This window comes from Stigmatopora argus, chromosome 5, assembly GCF_051989625.1.
Source record: "Stigmatopora argus isolate UIUO_Sarg chromosome 5, RoL_Sarg_1.0, whole genome shotgun sequence".
NCBI lineage: Eukaryota > Metazoa > Chordata > Actinopteri > Syngnathiformes > Syngnathidae > Stigmatopora > Stigmatopora argus.
This window is the reverse complement of record NC_135391.1, coordinates 9,586,064-9,604,689: the sequence shown is the minus strand read 5'-3', so window position 1 is coordinate 9,604,689 and position 18,626 is coordinate 9,586,064. Positions and strand designations below refer to the sequence as shown.

At 40.5% G+C, this 18,626-nt stretch overlaps 4 protein-coding genes across 7 annotated transcripts; 2 read left to right on the top strand and 2 right to left on the bottom strand.

Annotated features, from left to right (window-relative positions):
* Nucleotides 1–1,543: 1,543 nt before the first annotated feature.
* LOC144073914 (neurofilament medium polypeptide-like) lies at nt 1,544–4,994 on the top strand. Its single transcript, XM_077599858.1, has 5 exons — nt 1,544–2,220; nt 2,799–2,919; nt 3,087–3,286; nt 3,359–3,483; nt 3,567–4,994. Exons 1-5 carry the CDS (start codon nt 1,603–1,605, stop codon nt 4,534–4,536), a joined length of 2,034 nt encoding a protein of 677 aa, XP_077455984.1. The 5' UTR covers nt 1,544–1,602; the 3' UTR covers nt 4,537–4,994.
* A 358-nt stretch (nt 4,995–5,352) lies between these two features.
* Nucleotides 5,353–11,148, bottom strand: thoc5 (THO complex 5). Of its 2 annotated transcripts, none has more exons than XM_077599855.1 (20): nt 10,889–11,148; nt 10,568–10,672; nt 10,302–10,445; nt 9,952–10,065; nt 9,776–9,873; nt 9,293–9,439; nt 9,091–9,205; nt 8,870–9,002; nt 8,684–8,761; nt 8,562–8,605; nt 7,752–7,851; nt 7,211–7,319; nt 7,034–7,135; nt 6,861–6,957; nt 6,566–6,677; nt 6,376–6,479; nt 6,123–6,210; nt 5,922–6,037; nt 5,655–5,845; nt 5,353–5,577 (listed from the first exon to the last, which is right to left on the bottom strand). In XM_077599855.1, the coding sequence occupies exons 2-20, from the start codon at nt 10,664–10,666 to the stop codon at nt 5,514–5,516; spliced, it is 2,055 nt and encodes a 684-aa protein (XP_077455981.1). In that variant the 5' UTR covers nt 10,667–10,672; nt 10,889–11,148; the 3' UTR covers nt 5,353–5,513. The 2 variants fall into 2 exon arrangements, with proteins under 2 accessions (XP_077455981.1, XP_077455982.1); XM_077599856.1 differs by having other exon boundaries at nt 7,752–7,848.
* A 443-nt stretch (nt 11,149–11,591) lies between these two features.
* tfip11 (tuftelin interacting protein 11) lies at nt 11,592–16,060 on the bottom strand. 2 transcript variants are annotated; one of them, XM_077601388.1, is made up of 15 exons: nt 15,915–16,060; nt 15,446–15,665; nt 15,184–15,352; nt 14,940–15,096; nt 14,626–14,753; nt 14,374–14,535; nt 14,055–14,246; nt 13,613–13,792; nt 13,400–13,534; nt 13,236–13,339; nt 12,996–13,164; nt 12,651–12,894; nt 12,422–12,564; nt 12,170–12,335; nt 11,592–12,066 (listed from the first exon to the last, which is right to left on the bottom strand). In XM_077601388.1, exons 2-15 carry the CDS (start codon nt 15,646–15,648, stop codon nt 11,720–11,722), a joined length of 2,499 nt encoding a protein of 832 aa, XP_077457514.1. In that variant the 5' UTR covers nt 15,649–15,665; nt 15,915–16,060; the 3' UTR covers nt 11,592–11,719. The 2 variants fall into 2 exon arrangements, with proteins under 2 accessions (XP_077457514.1, XP_077457515.1); XM_077601389.1 differs by having other exon boundaries at nt 15,446–15,649; nt 15,915–16,049.
* Nucleotides 16,061–16,157: 97 nt separating this feature from the next.
* On the top strand, nt 16,158–18,185 carry srrd (SRR1 domain containing). Of its 2 annotated transcripts, none has more exons than XM_077601390.1 (7): nt 16,158–16,249; nt 16,465–16,630; nt 16,722–16,762; nt 16,842–17,029; nt 17,101–17,199; nt 17,275–17,426; nt 17,505–18,185. In XM_077601390.1, the coding sequence occupies exons 2-7, from the start codon at nt 16,488–16,490 to the stop codon at nt 17,755–17,757; spliced, it is 876 nt and encodes a 291-aa protein (XP_077457516.1). In that variant the 5' UTR covers nt 16,158–16,249; nt 16,465–16,487; the 3' UTR covers nt 17,758–18,185. The 2 variants fall into 2 exon arrangements, with proteins under 2 accessions (XP_077457516.1, XP_077457517.1); XM_077601391.1 differs by having other exon boundaries at nt 16,163–16,249; nt 16,401–16,630.
* Nucleotides 18,186–18,626: the final 441 nt, after the last annotated feature.

The window sequence follows — 18,626 nt, the reverse complement described above, 5'->3', positions numbered from 1 at the left end:
CTGTACTTCTTAGTTTTAACATTTAGATGGATCTGGTCACTTAAAGTGTGTACAAACTGTGTACAATTTCAGTATTTTGTCGTCTAACAAAACATTTAAATAATCCTCTGCAATAAATTAAGATTTATTGTGGTTTTCTTGACTTTTTTGCTCTCTTGCTGGACATTTATTTTCTCTGTTTGACAAGTGTGCATCCTTTGTTGTAAAAGCATTGAGTGCGAGAATGTGAGATGCAGAAATTAAATCAGTATCCACTGGTACACTCATCTGAAATCAATATAAAATGTTGTTGCCCGACATGATTTGCAGAATAAAGTCATTCAATTACAACAATAAATGATTTTACCTTGATTTGCTGACATGTGGCAACATAGGGGCAGGCACCAAAAAAACAATAGGATATTTTATATACATTTGTGTGCGTGTGAGGGTTGCAAGGCTCCTCGTGGGACTGCATGATGTGGATCTGCAAACTCACACTGCAGCACTTTAAGCATCAGCAGAGCACACAGCCATGCTAGGTCTTCAACAATTCATAATGCAGAGATCTCGCTCAACTTGACTGTATTTTTGCATTTCAAAACTAAGAATCTTGAATTAAAGTAAGACAATGATTATTTAAGAATTTAACATCCTTGTGTAAAGGATAATACCCATTTTAAAGCGATATGTCTATTAAAGAACAAAATGGTGTTGAAAAACAATGCACTAAAAATTCTACCTGGTGTATCAGTAAAACTTTTGGTGAGACATTATGAGCAAACATTATACATAACAATATAAGATCTAACAATAACAATAAGGAAGCTATGAATTAGCTACAGGAGCATTCTAAATATTATCAGTCCAATAACTATGGCCTAAAATTTACACAAACTTGTTTTTGAAGCTCATGAGCTAATTTCCAATCATTACCAAATCAATCCAAGTCTTTTTCATAATGGCTTTTGAACAATTCCTACAACTGTGAAAGAAGTGGGCATGCTTACTCATTTCCCTACATTATATCACAGGGGTGGCGAACATGTGGCTCTCGAGCCCCATGTGGCTCCCAGCCAAAATGAATGTGGCTTTTTCCTTCGTTTCACGTTTCTCTTATTTTTATTCTCGCTTGAAACAAACTAAAATTCATCAGGGCCCATTTAAAACAAACAATAAATTATATTTAACAAAATAATTTGGCAGATTGGAGTTTTTTTATGCTGCTCCTGACGTAAAGTGTGGCTCTTTGACTCTCACAATTTAAAATGTTGGCTCTTTGTGTCTAATTTGTTCCCCACCCCTGTTATATAGGAATCATACAGCAAAATTTAGATGGAAATATTAATGTTCAAACAGTGAATAATGCATTGAAGTGGGTCTCATAGTAAAATGTGTATTTTGCCCTTAAGCAGTCATGACTCGATAAGGGCAAAAGAAACATTTTAATATGAGACCCACTTCAGTATTTTGCAATATAATCCAATTTACACAGATTGGGGAGGGGGATCTTTTGGGGGAGAAAAGTGTGTCTACAAAAAGCTGTGATGCTGACTCGTGTCTTTCCCTGCCCTCGTATATAAAGCGGACGCTCACCCCTCTTTGCTGCAGTCTGACTCCATCATGAGTTTCACCGTGGAAAGCCACTTTTTCGGCTCTGGCGGGCTCCGCAAGGCTCGCCCAGCTTCGGCGTCCTCCAGCGGCTTCCACTCGCAGCGCCGCCGCCTCGCCAACAGCCAGCCATCCGGGGATACATTGACCTGGGACGCGTCCAACAGGAGCGAGAAGGAGATCCTACAGGCGCTCAATGACCGCTTCGCCGGCTACATCGACAAGGTGCGCAGCCTGGAGAACCACAATCGCAACCTTGAAGCCGAAGCGGCGGCGCTGCGACACAACCAAAGTGGCCGAGCTTCGGTGGGAGAATACTACGAGCGCGAGCTGGAAGACCTCCGGGGGCTCGTAAAGCAACTCGGTCGCGAAACTGGACTCGCGACCGTGGAATACGGACGCCTGGAGGACGACTTCCAGAGGCTCCGGGCCCGCCTGGAAGAGGAGGCGCGGAGCCGGGAGGAGTTGGACGCGGCCGCCCGGGCTCTGAAGAAGTACGCGGATGAGTGCGGGCTGGTCCGCCTGGAACTGGACAAGAAGCTCGGCGCCCTGGACGACGAAGCCGCTTTTCTCAAGCGGAACCACGAGGAAGAGGTGGCCGAGTTCCTGGCGCAGATTCAGGGCGCACAGGTAAGGCTAACCGTTGGAGCTCATCTCATCTCATCTCATCTTCTCCCGCTTTATCCGAAGTGGCATTCCTGCACACCTGTGTAATTGGCCCCCTATTGAGCAGCTGTGATTTTGTCTAAATAGAAATAATCTCCTCCATTTGTCGTTAAAATAAAAATCATATCCCATTTCCATTGACCTTGATGTCCAAAAAAGGATAAAATTTAATGTTCCCCCTTTTTTAACATTTGGAATGAATAGAAGTCATAAAAATATGAATCGGCGATTCAGTTGATAATTAATTGTCTATTCGCCGATTAATTGAGGAAGCCCAAGATTTATACTTATGAGTTCACAGATTTAACATCCCTCCTAAGGAAACCAGAGCAATGATGTGACCAGCAACATTGCAGACGTATGACATTTCTGATTTTTAAAAAAAAAGAATACTATGTACATACGGCAAACCAAGAACACTTTTTTGGACAGTATTTTTTCCTAATACAGCGAATCCCAATGTATCCGTTGAAAAATGCCTGTCACTTGTACTACTGCTAAATACGGTCATAGTAACTTAATTACTGCACTTTTCCGTGCAGATGACATTTGACATGCCTGACATGCACAAAGTGGACGTGACCGGAGCCCTGCGGGAGATTCGAGCGCAGCTCGACTGCCATGCCTCCAAGAATGCCATGCAAACCGAGGACTGGTTCAAAGGTAAAGGGGAATGCAAGTTTTAAAGCCTTCTTTAAAGGGCCTAAAAAGAAAATTGTTGTGCTGACTAGGCGAGTCGCACACAGTGAATAAAAATGCTTCGAAATAAGTAGTATCATGTATAGTTTGGGATTCACCAAACATTTCACATTCAACATTTGTTTTCATAGGGCGCATGGAGCATCTGACAGAGGCAGCCAAGTCCAACCAAAATGCCATCCGGGGGGCCCAAGAGGAGATCCTTGAATATCGTCATCAGCTCCAGAGTCGCACCATCGAGCTGGAGACTCTCCGAGGAACCAAGGAAGCCCTGGAGAGGCAGTTTCTGGATAGCGAGGACAGACATCATGAAGACCTCGATTCCTTCCAGGCAAGACCAGAACAAATCGCACAAAAAATAATGTGAATCTGTGTGTCATATCATGTGTTGTTTATCCCGCAGGAGACCATCAATCATCTGGACTCTGAGCTGAAAAAGGGAAAATGGGAGATGGGTAGCCAACTAAAGGATTATCAGGACCTACTGAATGTAAAGATGGCTCTCGATATTGAAATTGCTGCTTACAGGTTGGTTTTCTAACTTCCTAATGCAGTTGTTTTCATCCCACTTTTGGTGATCATCTGTGGTTCAACATTGTCTCCAAAAACAGGAAGCTACTGGAAGGTGAAGAGAGTCGTCTTGTGTCAGGAAGTCCGTATTCCTACCTGGATAACAGAATTTCAGTGCATTTGAAAGTGAAAGATGATAAAGTGATTGTTCAAGAGCAGACAGACGAGACCCAGGTCACAGAGGTGACCGAGGAGGCAGAAGAAGATGAAGATGGTGAGGAAGCTAAAGAAGACGAGTTGGGAGAAAAGGAAGAGGATGAAAAAAATAAAGTCGAGGAAAAAGAGGAAAATAAAGGAGAGGATGGAGATGAGCAAGAAGAGGTGACCAAATCGCCAAAGAAAGTTCCCAATTCTCCTCGGCCGAAATCACCCACCGAATCAGAGAAAGTTCCGAATTCCCCTAAATCCAAATCGCCACCGGCCAAATCTCCCGAAAAGTCACCAAAATCCAAATCTCCTCCAAGCAAATCCCCTCGGCCTAAATCTCCACTTCCCAAGACCCCTGAACCTCAGGAAAAGGAGGTCAAGTCTATCCCTGCTCCCAAAGACGAAACTAAAGAGGAGAAAAAAGACAAACCTCTACCCGCTAAAGACGAAACGAGGGATCCATCGTTTAAGAAGGATGAGAAAGAGAACCAAAAAGAAACCGAGAATAAAACCGATGACAACACACCCGACGCAAAGAAACCGAGCCCAACAGCCGAGGTTCCAAAGAAGGAAGAATCTCCAAAACCTTCAAAGCCTGCTGAGAGCAAAGCTCCAGCCTTAAAACCTAAAGACGAATCTTCTAACACTATTGCAAAGCCCCCTGCTCCTAAACTGGCTGAGGCAGAGAAAACAGAGAAAAAGCGGGAGGATAAACCTACCTCCAAAGCTGAACCTGAAAAACCACCAGTTAAGAAACCGGAAGAGAAGAAGGAGACAAGTAAAGGACCGGACGACGGAGGGAAGGTGGATAAATCTCCTGCCGCTGAGCCCAAAGACAGAAAGGAAGAAAAACCCAGTAAGTGATGAGTAAGGACCACAAAAAAATACGGGTGAGAGCAGCCAGGAAATTTGCTCAATCATAAGCAATCTTAATTTCTATTGGCCCTTGTAGGCACCATTAATGCTAGTACCCCTGTAGCCAGGTTTATCAAGCTTTTAAAAAAATGTGAACGGGACATTTGCCTTTCAATAAAAAGTGCATTTTCACTGTACCTGCACTAGCCTTTAAGGACAAATGGCCAGCTAAACATATTGAGCCCAAATATATTTGAATATACATTATTGTACACAAATATGAATATATTTGCTATGATAGGAAAATAGTCTGACAGACGTGGATGCTTATTGTGCACTTTATTTCTCTTCACAAATTGAGATGTCATTCCTCTGACTTGCAATGCTCTGATGACTTTAATGTGTATAATAATAATGCGACATGAATATATGCAACACAAAACAAAAATAAAGAATGATTAAAAACATGTTTTGGTTGAGGGAAAGCTATCTTACGCTAAGCTTTGGTTAAAATTGGTCAAAGGAAATGTCGTCTGAGCAGTCAGTGGTGCATACTTGCCTGCATTGCAGAGGAGGGGGTGGAAACGCTGCACCCGTTTCTCACGTCCTGCCAACCACGGTCATGTACAAATGAGGATCTGTGCGGCATAGTCACGATTTCCTTCACGCCATCAGTAACACAACAGAAGCCATTGCTGGAATCAAAACCTTACTCCAAGTCGCTTGATTGAACTGTCCCATTCAACCTTTTCTGAGATCTATCCCATGAACACATTCTATAAATAGCATTGCAGTGAGGTGCAGTAAGAATAAAAAAAAAATCAATTTTGAGAGTTTAAAAACAGTTCCAACCTTTATTTTCACCAAAATAAGGTCCTCTTTTACTTTCAAATGATTGGAATATTTCATAAAAAATGTTTAGTTGATCTAAAATGCTTCCAATAGTTGGTATGAGTAAAAATGTTAAAGGAATTGCAGGAATACTTTTAGCGATGACTGAAGAGGCCCAGAGGATGGTTGTATTTGAACGGTTTTAGACGATTTGGACCCCTGGGAAACAAAAAGACAACAAGTCAGAATTAAGTGGACATCAGAGAATTGGAAATTTTATTCTTTTAAGTACACACTTGACAGTACGGAGGCACATCTTTTCGCGAGGAAACTCCCGTGGTCCTTCCACGCCGTCATCCTGATCTTCAGTCTCCAGGTAGACATCCAAACAGACACACAGACGTAAAATCTGATTGGTCAAGAGCTGGTAGCCTAGACGTGGGCCTTGTAGTTCCTTTTTGAACACGTTCACCTCAGCCTCCATGGCCTATAAACATAAGAAAAATCTCTTATCTTGTCTTTTTTTGTACAGGAGAACAATTTTGTGTTAAAAAGGGCTTTACCCTAAGGTTGTCATCAGTGCGCCCACTGCGCTCTCCCTTCCAGCTGAGCGAGAGGGAGAAGAGAGGAGAGATTTCAGGGTAACGGGGATTCAGCACTACTGCGGCCTGGAGAGTAGCTATAAGAAAAAATTAAAAATAACACAGATTGTTAAATTTGTATCTAGGAAAATCTTCTTTGAATCAAGCAACAAAAAGGGGTACCTGTGCCTCTTTCAAAAACTCCAGTAAAATACATATCAGTCTCTTTTGCCAGACCGGCATCAGTCACATGACGTGTAAATGTCAGATCCTAGAAAAGATATGCATTACTGGCATTACTAAAAAAATGAATTCAAATACACAAACCATAAATGAAAAATAAAAACACCCCTAAAACAAACGAACAAAAAAAGAACACTTTCTTAGGGGGTTGGTTTGGTTTGGCTACCGTGTATGGGTAATTTTGAACACTTACCACATACTCCTCATGCGTAAGGGTGGTCCATTGAGCTAAACGGGAAATAATCTTGGCTGGAAAGAGGTGCAGACACTCAGTGGTAACAGGGATGATGTTGTTCTCTATGAAGGGGAATAAAACAACCACAATTAAAAGGCTCTTCACTTGGCGCACTTTGTGTGCATGGTTGATGGCAATGTTGCTTTACCTAAAGACGCAAACTGCTTATGCAGAGCCAAGCGGGACAGAACTCGGCTCCTCAGAAGCTTCATGGTGTTCTCCATGTGGCTAGCACTTAAAGAACTGCCCACCAGCATACCCTAGACAAAAGTCAAGACATTAAATTTGCTAATCGTGTATTAGTGTACAAGCCCTGTCCAAGACAAATTACTGTTACCCCCTGCACCTAGCATTCAAATGAATGAAGTCCATAATAAATTTATATTTAGGTTTTCTGGGGCAAACCCTGATATTGTAAATGTAATATGCACACCAACACACACCTCTGAAGAATCACTTGGAAAATGTAGCCCTCCAAGATTCTGAACCCACTTGTATGGATGACCCAAATCCTCCACATAGTCAGCAAAAGAAACAATCCTGTAGATGCAGCAGTTGTTAAATGTAACTTCAATGGTTTTTAGACCACTACTGAGAGGTATAATGGTCTCCTTACCCAACTTTATCAAACTGATAACGGTTGGCCGGATTGGGTGTTTCTCTTCCGTGATCGTTGGCGTACAAACAGCTTAGAAGGGTCTCTGATTTGACGAGCTCCCTGTTAAAAGAAGCTCTTGCTATAAAGCATTGGATAGACGGGGGATTTCATATATAAACACAATCTTACACATACCCTGCACTGATGGCTGTGGTGAGGTCTGTCGATGAAGAAATCTTAGACTTGACTGTCATAATGTTGAGATTTATCAGGTAGTAGAAGAAGAGATTGAGGACACTGCCATCTGCACAGACAATTTGGTAGTTTATGACAAAGTCACCTTATTGTAACTGTAGGGCCTTGTAGCGTATCAGAGTCCAAAAGCTGAATTTGGGATGGAACAAAATGCTATTATGTTAATATCCTTTGACTATGTCAAAGGCCACAGGATGTTGGCAGTAGACAGCGCAGCAGAGTTGGACAAAGAAAGCTCATGAGAAAATGTGCTTACAGCACGATGAACTGCTGTAGAAGCACAAACATGACTGTACCGCTTTCCCTCTTCAGTTAAGTAAAGCCTGCAATGCAGTTGTCACGACAGGTTTTTATCTTTAGTCACCAGCAGAGGGAACACAGGGTTCAATAAGCCAACCCCCCCTATACACACCCGTTAGCAAAGACATGCTCGAAGGGCTGGAATCGTTTCAATAATATTCATAATGTACAAATGAGTTACCTTTACACGTCAGGTCAAAAGAGAGGGACAGTGGGTGTCTCTTGAGCATCTCTCGTCTCTTGTCATCAAGCTGACCTCCGGCAGTTGGACGTCTCCTCTTCTGTAAAAATGACACCACTTTTACATTGCGATACAAAAACACAGGAAGATAACTTACACCCGTGGGTGAAACATGTGGAAGGTTACGTATTCGGTTCCATGTCTGCTTGTTTGTGGTCAAGACGAATGAAGAACATAAAAAGGGATTGATTATTTTAAACTTGCAGCATACGTTTTTAATATGAAATAGAAGAGGTGATTAAATATGTTGTAATAAGGTCTAATGGCAAAGGTCACAACATAAATTTGGTGATAACTGAACAAGAAAGAATAAAGGGAATCACATCAAACATGCAGGATGCATTTTTATTATGAACGGAATAGGTGGTTACATTTTGGGGTAACGAGGTCAAAGGTCAAGAAAGAAAATTCTTGATGAATTCTTCCATATAACTAAAGGGAATTCATCTTTACGGTAACTTACGAAAGATTCTTAAGAATTATTTAATGTACACTGTAACAGCTGGCGACGCTATTAACTGTCATTCAATTCAAATATGATTAGGTTGAAACTACTTGGCTGTTCTTGATCAAAAACATCTCAGAATCCTTCAGCTGGAACTCATTCCTTTTCCGTCACTCATCTGTCCTTCTGTGACAGTTAGATCTATAGGGATGCTTTGTGTGACACTTGCGGCGATGTGGATCTGAGGAAATGGCTGACTTCATAAACAACGTGTGTGCATGTGTTTCAAATGAGCTAAGACTCACTGTTTTTTCCTGCTCTTCTTCTGCGTCTGAGTCACTGTCGTCATCTAGATCACAAACAATTAGTACAAGAGAAATTTAGAGTTCATTTGTACTATTTACACATATCAATTGTGTAGTCTTACCTTGAGAATCCTCTGGAGGTTTGGACATAGCTTTGGCTTCATCCACATCCCCACTGATTGTTACGCTCAGGTTCTTGTCTGAAAGGGGGAAACAAAACCCTCAGAATCAAACAGTTGTTAAAACTTGGACAGTAAAAAGTACAAAAGGATCTGCTCAACACCAACGTGTCCAAGAAGATTCCTCACCACATGCTTGACCGTATGCATTAGCTTGTACAAAAAGCACATAAAGGGGTGGAGGCAGGTGCTGAGCAATCTCGGCGTGTTTCTGTGTCTGTTCAACGGGTACAGCCAGGTATTCTTGCACCGGGATGGAGGCCTTTGCAAAGAGGGAACAAAAATCACTACTGCGTTCTGGAAATAATAGCGTGATAAGCAAGAGTCAGAGCTACTGATACAAATTGTACCTGCATTATGGCATTCAGGCCAGGCTGCAAGCTCCTCAACTGTTCCTTCTTGACCTCAATACTTCTCTGGATCTTCTCCTTGGTGGCTTGAGACTGTTTGTATGTCTCTGCCAACCTTTGTCGGTCATCGAATAAACTTTCCGTTAGCTTTGCAGAATATATGAGCAGTGAGCGTTAAGTGAGATGAACAAATTTTGAATACCTTTTCCTCTGTTCAAGCTCCCAGTCTAACCGTGCCAGTGTTTGCTGGTGTGGATCACTTTTCGTGAGCTGTGGCCTGGAAATCTCCTCTGGTGCATCCTTGTAAAACTCTTCTTCAGTGACTAGGTCTATATCCTCATGCTTAGACCTGAGAGGGAAAACAAAGATGCTAATTAATTGACATCATTGTTCAAGGTCATTGTTTAGGAGACATATCTGCTCTTTTAATGAATGCTTTAGTCTCTCGCTCTCTCGCTCCCACTTCTTACACTTCTTAAGGCTGCCTTGCGTGACATAAACCAGCGGCAACAGCTGCCCCTTAAGTGATTCTTGATAGCATGTATATGCTTCAATCGTAGAATTATTATTGCTAATTATATCGGAAACATCCCACAACAAAATGGCAATGTCAGATTTTTCCAATATCGTTCAGCCACACTCTGAAATGCAGTCTAATTTAAGGATTACAGTATTTAGTGCTTACTTGAACTCCAAGCATTTACTGATTTCCTTCTGAAGGTGCAGTACTTCATACAAAAGATTCTGTAACTGAAGGTGCAGCACATCCACTTTCTGCTTAGCCTGTTAGGACAATACAACCATCAGTTTTGTTTATCAACAAACACCAGCAATAATATGACAATCTAAATGTATACACACCTCATGAGTCTGGTCTCTTCCTCTCTTTAGCCGCATGTGAGCCAGACGGTTAAGTTTTTTCAACGTCATGAAGTGGTTGCAGCTCTGCAAACGTCTTCGTTCAATCTCAGGACACTAAAAGAAAGATTACCAGTGCAGACTATTATTCATGTATTCATCTTTTGTACCGCCTAGCCTCACAAAGGTAGTGGGGGTGCATAATAACATGATTGTTATGGTCACACCCACTGTGTTGGCCCGAAATTAGGTTCATAATCAGGTAACCATTTTGGAAAATCAGATTGCCTCTTGACCTTGGGGCAACCCCAAGTGATTCCACAATTAATAATTTTGGTAAATATAAATCTTACCCCCTCTTTTGCACCATTGGCTTTGAGCTCCTGTATTTCACCCATTAGCGTGGCCAATCCTTCACATGACTCTCTAAAATTGATGAAGTCTTCCTCATAGTCCCTGCCATCGAGCTCCACCTCCTCATTGTAGACGCGTACATCCTGGAAATAAATCCAAAGTATGATTATGTACAAATTATGCAATATTCATGGTACACACAGATCACTTGCCGTTAGATGAAGGCAGATCTTAGTGCAAAACGGCCCTGAACTTGTTTCATTACCTGCTGGTCAACATCCCCTCTGCCGCGCTTCACCTCTGGAGTTACAGCTTCGTTCCTAAGAACCTTTGCCTTTCTTTTTTTCAGGGAGTCTGAAGACATTTGTGCCTGGAAAGGTTGTTAGTGTGGGAAATGAAATACAAGCACTTAGTACTGCTATGCAAAGCTACTATTGATCCCGGGATTGGCTTCTTAGTTAGCACAGGCACTAGCTACGTATCGAGCTACTAGCACATCGACTTAAAAATAACCTTCTCCAAACCAAATTAATGAACTTTAATAAACTATTTGACGCAGATAAGGCGTGTTCAAACCCTTACTTACCTTTACGTTGCGCAGAAGGGGAATTTATGGTAATCAAAAAGGTTGAATTATAATTCAGGTTCTGCTAAATGCAGACTCGAAGACCAGTCCGGAAGACCACGTACGTCACAAGAATGCGACTGTCTCGTGTTCATAAAATTAGAAGGTTTCTGCACTCTCACACTTCAAATACGTTCTTTGGCCCCTCGTCTGTCGTTTTGAGCCAAATTAGAGGACGAAACTGCAACAATCGTATCCCAGGGTGCTTTGCGTGGTGTAAACCACGGGGGAAATTCATTTTAAATAGCTGGCGTCATCAACTAGCGACATGACATACAAATTAATACATATGTACTTACTTTAATATACCAAGTTAAAAAATAATATTTTTTTTGTAACATTTAACGGAATTTATCAAGTTAAAAACTCAAAATTGGGTTTAAACGTGATCGTTAGTACTGAGTAATAATAATAATATACAATAATAAAATGATAAATGTTATAAAAAATACACAGCTCAGAGGTTGCTTCATGAATTCACATTAATTCATGCCACTCATGATGATATACAGTAGTATGCTATATGATATGTAATGCTAATCTTATGTTGGAATAGCATTCAAAAATAAATTTCATTTCATTTTTGCATGACACTACCAGGAAATATGTCAAAATATACACAGAAATAGCCAGACTGTTATAACACAATGACAAGTCAGCAAAGTTTTATACAAAAAGAATTTATTTGCATTTCTACAAGATTAGAAGTGTAAAAACACGGCTGAGCACTAATATTTTATGAAATGACACCAAAGACAACAACTTTTTTACTGTAATGGCCAATATTCACATTCACTTAGCCATATCTATTAGACTCTGCAAAGATGTGGGCACCCATGTTTTTTCTCCTTGCACAAATACAACCCCTCTCTCTATGTAGATGACAATACGCCCAAATGTGTACAGCTGTTTACCCTCATGGCGTTTAGCTACTATGGGCATAAACACAATGTTGTTCTCCTCTGCCTTGGTCTGGATGAGATCTTTAAAGTTAGTGGGTACACTGGTACTGGCAACCCTATGAGCGACATTCTCAGCATCCCGGCGCTCTTGCATGGCTTCATAGTGAAAGTCTTTTCTTCTCTCTGTCTGAGTGAGATATGCAATGTTCTCTCTTGCCCCGGGTTGCATATATCCACCTGTGGGTTTACATAGAGAACATAGTAAGTTATTTCGTATATAGCTCGTAACTTTAACCGTAGTTCATGGGAGAAATGTCCCTACGCATTTCCCGAAACCTACCAATTCCTGATGACACTGCACGATTCATGATGTTCAGCGCCTCGTTGAACTTATCTTTTATGAGTGTCTGTGACAACAAGAAATCACTGAACATGGTCTTCCAACCGAGGTACCATTTGGTGATTTCCTCGTAATTAGGACTGTTGCTCAACCATGAACACAGGACCTATCAAGAATAAATACAATTATATATATCCAGAAGCACATTTATATAGGTCATTTAGGTTTAATTAGATTGTAAGATTTCCATACCTGTAGCCATTTTGGAAAGAAGTTTTTGTCCAGCAGTGAAACTAGACTAGATGCGGACAGCATACCCTCCCAGTCTATCACCCAGTGAAATGGCTCCATTTGCTGCTGGTGAGGATTGATAACCAGCTCTTCCAGACACAGAGCTGTGGAAGTCGGATGGTGGTAAATGCAATCAAACGTCATTGATAGAGGCCACGAGAGGATAAAAAAAAAGGAAAAAGTAGATTACCTAGTTTAGGGATGATGTTTTTCACCATAAAAGCCTCCCAAGCACCAGGGCTAAAAACATCTTTCCACGGTTGGAGGATGAGGCGTGCTGAAGCATCACTGGGGTGCCACCGCTGCAAAGCGTTAGCTAATTTGCTCCTAATGGGTGCGTATAGCGGCTCAAGACGTGATTGGAGCAGAGGTAGCCAAGGGTGGATCCATGAGTGAATGGGCACAGTGTCTGTTAAGGGGTTCCAACTATCGACCTGGTATTCCCAAAACAGGTTCTCAGGTTGGTATACGTACTCGCAGTAAAACCCATTTAAAATGAGGGATTTTCTTTAGAATAAACATAAATCTGTCTTGCCTCTCGCTGCAGTCGAGGTAAAATAAGCTGCTCGAGGAGGTGACCTGAGATCCAAGGTGGAAGAAGAGGAGACCACAGTTCAAGGCAGTCCACCATTGCCCCGACCATGCGAGGCTGCCAGCGAGTGACGCAGGATCTCATTACTGGGATCCATACTTCCCAAAGCAGCCTGGAATAATTTATGAGCGCAAAACAAGTTGATGCAAAATCCATGACTCTTTTCATGGTGCCTGTTCTTACCTGTGGTAAGGGTCCATGTTTGAATCTTGCCCACCAGTGAGAAGGTTGCTGGATTCAAGAATTGCTCTCCACTTACCAACTTCTTCAAGGCAATAAGAAGTGTCCTAGGGAAAAAAATAAAACAGTTAAATCTGCATTATAAGGAGTCTAAAGGATAAACATACCTTCAGTGGATCCCAGGAGAAAAGCTTTTCTTTGAGTAAGGGATGAACCACAGCTACCGCCAAGTCAGCCAAACCCATCGTCTTGTATTCTTCATAATAGTCTGTCTGCAATGTCTCAAAGATGCGGGCACACTCCTGTAGAGAATGCAAATCACAACGTGGGGGTTGTATTGAAAGAGTTACGTGCTTGCCCAAACACAATAACCAACGAACCTGTAAAGTAGGTCCCTCGCCTGGTGCCGTTTCTTCAGACGGGAAGCGCTCCACCAAAGCCAGCACAGCTTCCATTCTGCTAATGGCATTTTGCTCTTCTTCTAGTCTGCTCTGTAGCTCATTGGATTCATGGCTCAGTGACACAACCACATCTTTTTCATGCTGGAGGCGGCGAGCCGACTAAAAATGGGTCGAAATGAACAAAAAGAGATCCATAAAATATTTACTAAGTATACTCATGGGCAATAAAATACATGCAAATATATATTTTAAGGCTGTTATGTTTCATTTCATCATTGCCCACTAAGCTTGGTGTGTGTATCGTAGACCTGGGCGATAAACAGATTTTCAAAAAATCATTTTTATAAGTGTGTATTATATATAGTTAATGATTAAAAAAATAGTTTGAGTTTTTGTTTTTTGTATACTGGTTCAAATGTACCTGCAATATGTCTTGTTCAGTAAGATCAATCAAAAGTTGGAGGTTATGTTCAAGTTCAGGAATGGCAAAGCCGGTTCCCTTCTGATCATGCAGAGACGTACTCGGTGGACCATCTTCTGGAATGTTGTGCTTGTTGGACATCTGACTATAGCTGGAATATACCCGTTGCTCTCTTCCAGTCATATCAATGACCTACACACAGGACGATACATCAAATTAATGTAACTTCACAATTTCCATGGGAGATATGTACTAATTTCCCACAAAGTCTTGTGTCGCTACTTGAGCAGTTTCTTTAAAAAAAGGACACTGAATTTACTTTGACTTGTGCCAGCTCTCCAGCAGATGCTCCAATGCTGTGCCCGGAAATTTTGCCCTTAGCCTTCAGTTCCTCTACAGTTTTGTAGGAGTACTTTGGTTTCCTCTTTAAACCAGTGGCAGCCGGATCTTTACGCCACTGACCTAGTTCCTTCTGAAACTCCTGAACAGATGATTTAGAAGGCTGGGTAATTTTCAAAATCAGGCAGTATTAAAAATATAGAATTGAATGACTAGAAAGTGTTCAAGTTACCTTTTCCTCCTCTTCATCCGAGTCAACTAAAGGAAAATCCTGAATACTCTGTTGGGTACGTTCATTGCCGTAAGCCCCCACAGCTCCCTTTCCTTTACGAAGCTTCGCCTCAATAGGATTGATGATACCTAAAATTTTCATGTGGGAAATTTTATACATTGTCAACACCCAACACTTAAATGTAAGTATGAGGGATGTCCTCGATTTGGTCATGAGATCGGAAAATGAATGTGCTTTTTGCACCCTCAATACATTTCCGAGATATCAGATCAAATCTTCTATTGATAGACATCCTAGTAAATAATTTTGCTGACCTTGTGCATTTTTTCCCAAGCCTCTTCCAGGTTGATAGCCCATTTTTTGCAGCAGTTTTTGTCCAATTCCTTTGGTGTGTTTCTCCCAGGAACCAATTCCCTGACCAGACTGTATACCCCCTGCAAACCGTTGAGACTGGTTTCCATGGAAATTGCCCTGAAAAAAAATTTTGTTCCACAAATTACACTAATGGGAAATATATCCTGCATTACATAAACACTGATACTAAAAACTATTATTTACCTTCTGAAGTTTTTTTGTTGTTGACACTCGAGGAGGTGGCGGTATCGAAGGACTGTCATCATCAGAATTATCAGAAGCCTCCTCTTCATCCTTTTGCTGTTTCTCGTCAGCTGCAGTTTTTCTTATTCCTGCACTCACAAAGTTCACTGGAGCAGTATAGTCTTTGGCTCTAGGGGAAAAAACAATACTTGATTTAGTATGGTATTCTTAAAACGTTTCATGGGTTCGCTTGGCTTGACATGTAAAGAAAGTTACCACTTACCGCTTGTCCCCAAAACTGGGTCTCTCATCCTCATCAGAGTCTTGTGCCCAAATGCCATAAGTCATTTGCTCCTTGGTCTGCCTGTGTCTGCGGCGGTCTGGGTTGAACTCATTGGCCAAATCCCAATCAGTGATCTCAAATTTTTCGATATCGACACCTTCCTCCTCTGGCCCTCTCCGTCCATAAAGATGTGACATCGACATTCTGGAGTGAATGATGGCTAAAAGAAAATAGATCCAAATGACAAACAAGATTTAACAATACAACGGATACTTTACAAGTATGCCCTTCAAACTTCCATCATAGAATAAATAAAAATAAACAATATTTTATGTATTAATATTTGAAATGTTTAGTCTAATGGTAGACGTCATTGGGTATTTCTTATGACAAAAAAATCACGAATACAACGTGAAAAACATTTACCACCGATGAACAATAACGATTCATAACTCATCAAGTACATTACCTTGTTCTTCGCAGTTTATATTATCATATTCTGTCTGAAGCTGTGAATAAGGTTCCAAGCTAACCTTTGCTAGCAATTTGACGTCCCGTTCAGGAACACGTCCGGTAGAAACAGAACTTCCGCTTTTTCCAACTGTTTTGGTAACATAAATGTCTGTCTTTATTTAACCAAGACAAAAATAGACATAAATAATTCATTTTAATTATATTTTAATTAAAATATACAATGCGTAATGTAAATAATCTTCGTAATTCCTAGTTATACATTACTCCGGAAGTAGAAAACTGGTGTCATTAAAAATAGTCCCTCGCGTCGAGCACTAGAAGAAACTAAAGGTGTGTAAGTGGACACGATTTGCAATTTATTTCTACAGATGTGAAAATTGCAGAAAAAGACAGATTTATCGTAACTTTAAAGTATTGTCGTTGTCTGGAAAAACAACAACAATTTAATTATATCCTTGTCATTTTAAAACAATGTTTCCAGCTCTATCTGGTGGTGCTTCATGTTCGCGTGTCTACTAAAATTAAACATTCATAATAATAATCAGATCCCCCCAAGCTGACCCCCAAGATGTCAGACCCATGTGGTGAATGGCAGGTGCAACGTCGCCGAAAAGGAGCATCGAGAAGTCTGAAATCGGTACAGATTTCTGTAGCACACTGCAATGAACCGCTGGATGTTGGAAAAACTGTTAAAAGAATCCACGAAGTTCTGTAAGATTTGTCATATTCAATAAAACTAAACGTAATACTTTTAGTGAAATAAATGTGTACTCCTGCGCTAATTTTGCATCATTCCTTGCAGAGCTGAAATGAGATGCGAATGCTTTTGGAAAGAATGGAAAGGTGAGTCTCTTCAATTAAGATGAAATTTATTTCTCAGTATTTGTTCTACCAGAAGGCAAATGACTATTATTGTCTCCAGAACAGATGCTGTTGGCCACATCATTAAATAAAAAAGACAACATTGTCAATACGGGCAAGCTGCAAGAGAATTTAGATGCCAATATTTGTCCACTTGAGTGTGTGTGTTATGGTTTGGGCAGCTTTTCCAACTGTGTGTCTGCTCGGTACCAGCTCGCCATACTGCTCCTTCTCCTGGATGCAACAAAGGTGAAAATTTATCATATGAAGAACATACTATATCATATTTAAAGATGCTAATTTGTATGTATGTCTTGCAGATTCCATTAAAAGACTGCCTTGTTTATGACCCTGCTTTTTCCAATGGAGAAAAAGATGTACTCCGAGAGTTGGGTTTGACAGTACTCACAGACAATGAGGTGAGTATACATAGGACCACATTTATTTTCTATATTTTATTTTTTAAGTATAATTTTTCATTATTTGATGTGTAGGAAGGGAAACGACTGGCAACCAAACCTACGCTCTTTTATCTCATACATTGCGGGAAAGCCTTGTACAACAACCTCCTGTGGAAGAACTGGAGTCCAAAATGTCTGCCGCACGTGGTAATAATTGGAAACAGTTTCAGTGGCATGAATGAGAGGTTTGTACAAGATAGATTGGAGTGGGAGTAATGTGGTTATGTTATATTCATTAGATTTATTTATCTTCCTACCGACAGAATGATTGAGAGAGAATTCAAGCGAGACTACAGCTACATCAGTCGAGCAGTGAATATGTGTGAGGAGAGGCAACTAAAATGCCCATCCCTTTTGACCGATGTCTTCAGCGACACTGTGCTCATTAGCTTTAATGCCAGCAAAATAAACTGTCTCAACCAGTCTACCTGGACAGCTCCACTGGAACCACAATATCAGCACTGCGCCGATTTGGAGATTGTACAAAGAGAATCTCGGAATGGAGAAAAGACGTGAATTTTTGAATTCATTTCCTAGGCAACTCATGAAAGACTTTCGATCCATCACCTGACTCATCATCTCCACCGCCCCCGCCCCGACTCTCGCGAGTAAAGCTACATGAAAATTCAATGATAAGTGAATGACATTTTTGGTTATTCATTTGTAATTAATTGTAAAGCATCTTTTGAGCAACAGTGTCACATATGTATATAAATGTATTAATAGTATTGTGATTTAAACAGTATAATTTATACCATTGTTATTTTAATACATATGTCGAATAAATTGGAGTATTGTTATTTTAATACATCTGTCCAATAAATTGGAGTATTGTTATTTTAATACATCTGTCCAATAAATTGGAGTATTGTTATTTTAATACATCTGTCCAATAAATTGGAGTATTGTTATTTTAATACATCTGTCCAATAAATTGGAGTATTGTTATTTTAATACATCTCCAATTTATTGGACAGATGTATTAAAATAACAATACTCCAATTTATTGGACAGTATTGTTATTTTAATACATCTGTCCAATACATTGGAGTATTGTTATTTTAATACATCTGTCCAATAAATTGGAGTATAATATAATAAATAATGAATCTGTTTTTTCTTTTTAATTATATATAGGTTGGTAGTGATATTTACTCTGCATTTTAACCGTCAATCAGAAGTAGGCAGCAAAAATGGCCATTGGGAAGAAGTCTTGGATCAGCAACTACCTTGGCAATAAAAAAAAACCTCAGAGACGTTTAATTTTTAATTGTGACTTCTAAATGCAGCAAGTCAAAGTATTGACAGTTAATATTTCAGTTACACATATCTTGGCATGTTCTAGTGTTTCAAGGATAGTACAAATAGGTGTGGCTCTTCTGTGC

Bases quoted from the DNA above. Each gene is read 5' to 3' on its own strand.
- LOC144073914 (XM_077599858.1), top strand. From the start codon at position 1,603: ATGAGTTTCACCGTGGAAAGCCACTTTTTCGGCTCTGGCGGGCTCCGC. The intron at 3,287-3,358 runs GCAAGACCAGAA...TTTATCCCGCAG, and splicing joins AAGACCTCGATTCCTTCCAG to GAGACCATCAATCATCTGGA. The intron at 3,484-3,566 runs GTTGGTTTTCTA...CTCCAAAAACAG, and splicing joins ATTGAAATTGCTGCTTACAG to GAAGCTACTGGAAGGTGAAG.
- srrd (XM_077601390.1), top strand. From the start codon at position 16,488: ATGTCAGACCCATGTGGTGAATGGCAGGTGCAACGTCGCCGAAAAGGA. The intron at 17,200-17,274 runs GTGAGTATACAT...TTTGATGTGTAG, and splicing joins CAGTACTCACAGACAATGAG to GAAGGGAAACGACTGGCAAC. The intron at 17,427-17,504 runs GTTTGTACAAGA...TCCTACCGACAG, and splicing joins TTCAGTGGCATGAATGAGAG to AATGATTGAGAGAGAATTCA.
- thoc5 (XM_077599855.1), bottom strand. From the start codon at position 10,666: ATGTCTTCAGACTCCCTGAAAAAAAGAAAGGCAAAGGTTCTTAGGAAC. The intron at 7,852-8,561 runs GTGAGTCTTAGC...TCATTTTTACAG, and splicing joins AAGAAGAGCAGGAAAAAACA to AAGAGGAGACGTCCAACTGC. The intron at 7,136-7,210 runs GTATGTGTAAGA...TTCTTTTAACAG, and splicing joins ACCACAGCCATCAGTGCAGG to GGAGCTCGTCAAATCAGAGA.
- tfip11 (XM_077601388.1), bottom strand. From the start codon at position 15,648: ATGTCGATGTCACATCTTTATGGACGGAGAGGGCCAGAGGAGGAAGGT. The intron at 13,340-13,399 runs GTATGTTTATCC...TTTTTTCCCTAG, and splicing joins TCTCCTGGGATCCACTGAAG to GACACTTCTTATTGCCTTGA. The intron at 12,067-12,169 runs GTAGGTTTCGGG...GTAAACCCACAG, and splicing joins TGCAGTGTCATCAGGAATTG to GTGGATATATGCAACCCGGG.